The sequence below is a fragment of the Aphelocoma coerulescens genome, chromosome 13, assembly GCF_041296385.1.
Source record: "Aphelocoma coerulescens isolate FSJ_1873_10779 chromosome 13, UR_Acoe_1.0, whole genome shotgun sequence".
Lineage (NCBI taxonomy): Eukaryota > Metazoa > Chordata > Aves > Passeriformes > Corvidae > Aphelocoma > Aphelocoma coerulescens.
The window spans coordinates 2540879-2547114 of record NC_091027.1 but is presented as its reverse complement, the minus strand read 5'-3'; the positions used below and the strand labels follow the sequence as shown (position 1 = coordinate 2547114).

Genomic DNA, 6236 nt, shown 5'->3' with positions numbered 1-6236 from the left:
GCAGGCTCAGTCCCGGGAGGGCAGCGAGAGCTGCAAACAGCGTGAAGCCGGCGGGGGACGGAACAGGACATCCACATTTTCCCCTGACAGTCAGAAAAATAGCAGCGCGTTTTTCGCCCCGTCTGCCTCACTTACACCCCTGGGGCCTGGGTCTGCAGAAAGTTTCAGGGCGCTCCTCGGGGTCCTGGCTCGCTTTACCTTTTTAATTTTTTTTTTTTTTTTTTTTTTTTGTGTTATTTAAACGCAATCAAAAACGAGCCCGCGAAAGGTAAAAGTGATGAGGGAGAATTCAGGGTCCCTCTCCTCTGCCCCCGACCCGCGGCTCCGCCGGGACACCCGGGCAGGTCCCCCCGGGCTGGGCAGGACCCTGCGGGCTGCGAGCAGTGTCCGGAGCTGGGGGAAGCGGTCGCCTTTGTCCCTTCCGCTGGACAGCCGGAGCCTGGCTTCAGCGGGCTGCTGGAGAGCCCCGGGAAAGGGAGAGAGGGGGTGGGAAAGGGGGGAGGAATGGGTGCTGAGCCCCGACCCGGAAAGTCCGTGAGCTGCTGTATGTCAGTAACTTATTCATCAATCAGCCGGACACAGAGCAGACCTGGCCTCTCTTTGCGGAGTGTTTGCTTTTTCACCAATTATTGCGGCCCTGCAGCTCTTTTTGTTGATACAGTAGTTCTAAAAAGTGCTAATGTTCATTTATCAGGGGGCCGAGCCCGGGACTCCCACTAGTTGTGATTCTTCCAAAAATATAAACACGAAGAGAAGGGCTAAGGCTAAAGCCCCCATTTGTTTCTAAACTGCAGTATTAAAAGTGATGCATTGTTGAAGATAAAGCGGAGATAACGCTGTCTGTCTCCAATGAATGTCTCCCCGACGCATTAATGACATTCCAAATGATAGCTCCGGCTTATCGTTCAATTAATCACTTCCACCCTCTGCAGCCGGGCCCACATCGATCGGCAGCCGCCGTGTGACTGGGGGGCTGGCGGGAACCCGGCAATCCTCAATTAATCCCGGATTGTCGGCCGGCAGCTCCCGCCCCGCCGGGATGCGCTCCGGGCCCGGAGGGAGCCAGGTCGGACCCCGCCGAGTTCCCCGGGCACACGGAAACCTCCGGGGCAGGAACTGCCGTGCGAACTCCAGGCCTGACCTGGGAAGGGCGTTTGGCCCAGGATAAAGGAAGGGAGCGCTGGAAGCCGTTTCTCCCATCCCGTGGGATGGGGATGTCACCAAGGCGAACCTGAGACGCGGCTCTGGGTTTGGGGAGGATCGGGATCACTCCGTTATTTTAGCCTGTATCTAACCCATCCCTATAAGCGTACAATAAAAAGGAGGCAACGAGGTTAAGAAAGCCCGCGGAGGGCCACGGGTGCCGCAAACACTCTGCAAAGTCCCTCCACAGGTCCCTCTCCCGAGGCTGCCTCCACCTTCCCCGGGCACTTCACCCATTCTCCTCTAACGGAGGAGCATCCATCCCCTCGAGCTGGCTCCCAGGGAAGTCTGCAGCAAGCGCAGCCGCGAAGATCGAGCTGGCCGCTTGGCCGACCCCTCCCCTCATTAAATCCCAATATTTCAGGCCTCTCCGTACACAGGGATCGCTCCGACTGTCATCGCCAGAGCCGGGGCTGGTTCGCCAACAAAGCGCTCCCAGCAGAGCCGCAGGCGGCTGCAGCGAGGGGCTGCGAGCGCCGGGGATGCTGCGGCTCCGGGCAGCACCGCCCGCAAAAAACATCCAGAATTAAACTGCCCAGAAGGGAGACCAAGGTGCCAAGGCACAAAATCTCTGGGGGCAGCGGCGGGTCCGTGCTGGAGGGAGCAGCCGGGGAGGGCAGCTGGGGGTGGGCAGGTGCTCACCTTTCCACCCGCCCCGGAGGGTCCCTTCCTGCGGGAGGAGAAAGGATTTGCACAGCTGTGACCCCGCCGTTTCGCGGCGCAGGGCTCAGCCAAAGGACCCCCAAACTCACCGCATCCCTTTAGGGTTTCCCTGCTCTGCTCCCACCGCCCGGGGCCGTGGACTGGTAAAAAGAATTTTTTTTAAATTTTTTTTCTCGCCCCCCGAACCCACAAAGCCCCGAAACGCCCCTACTCAACCTGATTTTGCTGCTAAGGTTTATTTTAGCGACTCCACGAGAGTTAAATGGATGAGCGGCCACCTCTGCCCCATGAACCCGAGCTGCGGGGACCCGGTGGGGACAGCAGCCCCGCGGCCGCTTGCTTGACTTACTCTTCTCTTACCCCTGTATATTTTGCGACACCTTCAACCCGCGCTTGTTTGGGTTGATTTTAAATTTTTTTTTTTCCCCCTAGACAGTGCTGGTTTTTTTGTTTGAAAGCTTCACAAACAAACGGGAGGAAAACGCAATCGGCATTTCCCTCTCCAAAGCCAAGCAGGGGCTGCTCAGGGTCTCTCTCCTGTCAACTGGACATTGCAAACACTGTGTTGCTTCAGAATATCTGTATAAACCCTAGGGGCGGATTTCCCCTTGAACGCGCTTCACACAGCAGTGAACTCCCGTTTTTTGGTTCCTGCCATCGGATATTGCAGATTACTAAAAACGAAACCTCCGTTCTCTCGCTTAAAGAAAAAAAAAAATTAAATCAGCACATATTTGGTTGATGGTTTCCTCCCAGCCTGTTTATTTAATCTGACTGTATGATAGATAGCGTCAGATAGTGACTTTGTACACATTAGGCCATTCTGTTCCTTTTCTTTTTTATTTCAAATGGATGAACAAACTCGGCGCTGAAAAGCTGGATAAATGCAGTGCCGCCCCTTTAAAAGAGCGGAGCTGTTTTTGAGATGTATTACTATATTAGGTGACATGGAACTTTGCATCTCTCATACCATCACCGCAATGTTGGCCAATAGAAAGCTAAAGTCACCCAAAAACTGCCTAGTCCCTCCTTCCCTCGCCTTATGGTCCGCTCCTACCTGCCTGCAGTGCACAAGTCAAGGCTACTCTCGGGAATGCTATGTGCCCCCTCCGGGAGCCCACGCTCCACCACTGCTCCACCTTGGCTGCTCCCCACCTACTTTTCCATGACCCTGGGCTGCGGCCGCTGCCCCGCTGTCCTCCGCAATGTTTCCTAGCCCTGTGACAACGACCCCCTTCTCGGTGAAGGATATTCTGAACCTGGAGCAGCAGCAGCAGAGCGGCCTGGGCTCCATGGAGCTGCCGTCGCTGTCCTCCCCGTCCTGCATGCTGGCCACCTTCAAGCAGGAGGCGTTCGGCGCCGAGCCCCCGGCCCTGCCCGACCTGCGGGAAGAGCTGCCCGAGCCGCCCCCCAGCAAAACCACCGCCGCCTTCCCCGGCTCCTACTACGTGAAGAGCTACGTGGAGATGGACTCGGCCAAGGAGGCCAAGGCAGACAAGAAAGGTAAAGCCAAGTGCTGCTGCCCAGCCGGTGCGGAGAAAAAGGGAGGGCAGGGGGATGGTGACCACCAGCCGGTGTTGGGCGCTCGGCCGAGGGTCCCCAGGGCTGCGGGGAACAGGGAACAGTGCGGGGCTGCGCTCGGTCTCGGTGAGCAGCAGCATCTCCATCCTCCATCCCCTCCCGGGCCCTGCGCTGCAGGAGCGGGGCTGACGGCACCGCGGGGAGCGTCCCGCTGACCCCGGCCCGGAGACCCCCGGGCGGGGCCGGGGCTGTGCCCCTGCCCAACGGGACGGGCAGAGCTGCAGGGTGACACGCGAGGCCTCGAGTTTGTACAGAAACCAGGTGACAAATCCGATTCCTGACGCGCTCGGGGGTCGGGGTGGGTTTCAGCACAAAGCTGCGTGCGATAAATCCAGGCTGGGGCACAGGCGGTCGAGACTCGCATCAGTGCACGGGGCACCGTTGTTTTCAAACAAAAAAGACGGAGAATTTGCTAAAGAGGTACTTAAAGAGCGGGGTAGGGCCGGTCCCGTTGCCGCAGGAGCGGGCGGCCACGGCGGCTTGCGAGGCCGAGAAAAAGCCGGGGCTCGCTCACGTTGTACCCTGCTTATTAAATATTGATTTAGAAACTTTTTGCGCCATTTTTTCCCCTCCCCCCTTTTCCCTTGGCCCGTTTATTTTGCTGCAGAACTGTGTTCCCTACACAAGAGCCTGGAGCAGGAGAAAAGAGACCTGGAAGATCCCGAGCGCCCCAGACAGAGGAAAAGGAGGAAACCTCGCGTCCTCTTTTCTCAAGCCCAAGTGTACGAACTGGAGAGAAGGTTCAAGCAGCAGAAATACCTCTCGGCCCCCGAGAGGGACCACCTAGCGAACGTCCTAAAGCTCACCTCCACCCAGGTGAAAATTTGGTTCCAGAATCGAAGGTACAAATGCAAAAGGCAGAGACAGGACCAGACGCTGGAAATGGTGGGGATCCCTCCCCCGCGGCGGATCGCGGTGCCGGTGCTGGTGCGCGATGGGAAGCCCTGCCTGGGGGAATCCTCGCCCTACAGTTCGCCCTACAATGTCAGCATTAACCCCTACAGCTACAACGCCTACCCCACGTACACCAACTACAACAGCCCCGCCTGCAACGCCAACTACAACTGCAACTACCCCTCCATGCAGCCCATGCAGCCCTCGGCGCCCGCCAACAACTTCATGAACTTCAGCGTGGGGGACTTGAATTCGGTGCAAACGCCCATCCCGCAGGGCAACGCGGGCATCTCCACCTTGCACGGGATCCGAGCCTGGTAGAGCCGCTCCCCCCGGGGATGGAGCGGCTGCGGCCGCGCCTGCGAGCCGGGCTCGGGACATTTCCAGGCTGTGGGGGGTGAGGACGGTTCAGTGGAGCATCCCGGAGGAGCTCACGAGTGTGGTGGCCATGGACGGGGCAGGTTTGGGTATTTCGTGCGGTGGCTGCGCTCCGTGCGGGGCCAGGCGGGCCCCAGTGGGGCTTGCCCGCATTTCCCGGCCCCTCTCGCTCTCCCCCCCCTCCACCCGGGTCTTCACCCTGATAACTCCCCTCCTTCCTTCCTACAAACCAGCCAGTAATTTCGCTTGCCCTGATCCCAACAACACCCAGCCAAAGCCCTGCAAACTCTCTATTTTTTTTTTTTTTTTTAACTTTTACTCTATACTAATTATTATTGACATCCACATTTAATTTTTGCACTTCCCGTACGGTCCCCGCTGTTCGGTCAGTTCGGCATCTCGCCGCCCCCAGGTCTCCCTTGCGAGGCTGCTACCGCCGGCCTGGGCAGGGATGAGGACAGACCCCCCACCCCCCCCGGCCGAGGGACACGGACACTCCGGCCCGCCAGGTCCCGTAGGGTTATGCACTAAAACGTGAGTTAGTATGGAAATGCACTGTCCGCCCCTTCGTACGTGTTGCCCTTTGCTGTACAAGCTGACGGAGATCAGCGAGTTGTCATTAAAGAGAGTGGCTGAACCTTGGCGTCCCTGGCGTTCCTTGCGCATCCCGGACATCCCAGGAGGGGGGCGGTGGATGCGGAGTCGCCCGTCCCGAGGGCTCTCCCGGGCTGCCTGCCCGCTTCGGGGGCCTTTCCCTGCTGGTCCCGCCCGGGTTTGTGCAGCCCTCCCGTGCGTTCGGCATTCCCGTTTCGCCCCTTGCAAACTGTGGTTGTATTTTAAGGAATTTAAGAAATAATTTTTAAAGCCGCTTTCTGAGCTCACCGCCTGGCGGAACCGCTAAGCACCGGCCCCTGGTCCCGGGCTGGGATCGGGACCGATCCCGTTGTTCCCAGTCTCTGGGAGGTACTGATTTCTTCCCTGCATTAAAAAAAAAGCAATGCAAGGAGAGGTACCAACACCCCAAGTCATAAACCAAAGTCCCCAGACATCCCCCAGCCTATCCGCAGGAGGTTTCCACAACCCCTCCCCATCCTGTCCCCATGGGGAGAGGGGCAAAGGATCCTCCACCCGCCCCCGAACCGCCCCGGGACAGCGAGCGGGGCTCCCCAGCGCCCGGCTCCTGCCTCTCCTCTGCCTCAGCCCCAGCCTCTCGGCCGCTTTTACAGTAGTCGCTATCAAATGTCAATTATTGGGAGTGAGAAACAACAAACATTGTAATTCAGCGCAGTCACAACATCCTCTGAGAGTGTCTGAGACTGTCCGGCCGGTGACAGGGCGATTAAGGGGACCTGCAACCCCTCCTGCCTCGGCCGTATCGGCCCCATCAGTAAACAGGGATGGAGACAGGGTGGCTGTGGCCCTGGGACAGAGGATGAAAGGCTGCCGGGGAATGGAAGCTGCCTGCAGCCTCTCTCCCAACCCCACGCAGCCCCCGAGGTAGGATGGCACAGATAAGG

The 6236-nt window shown here is 58.5% G+C and overlaps 1 protein-coding gene across 1 annotated transcript; it reads left to right on the top strand.

Moving 5' to 3' along the window:
* Positions 1-2948: 2948 nt before the first annotated feature.
* On the top strand, positions 2949-5693 carry NKX2-5 (NK2 homeobox 5). Its single transcript, XM_069028873.1, has 2 exons — positions 2949-3369; positions 4055-5693. Exons 1-2 carry the CDS (start codon positions 3072-3074, stop codon positions 4660-4662), a joined length of 906 nt encoding a protein of 301 aa, XP_068884974.1. The 5' UTR covers positions 2949-3071; the 3' UTR covers positions 4663-5693.
* The last annotated feature ends 543 nt before the right edge of the window (positions 5694-6236 follow it).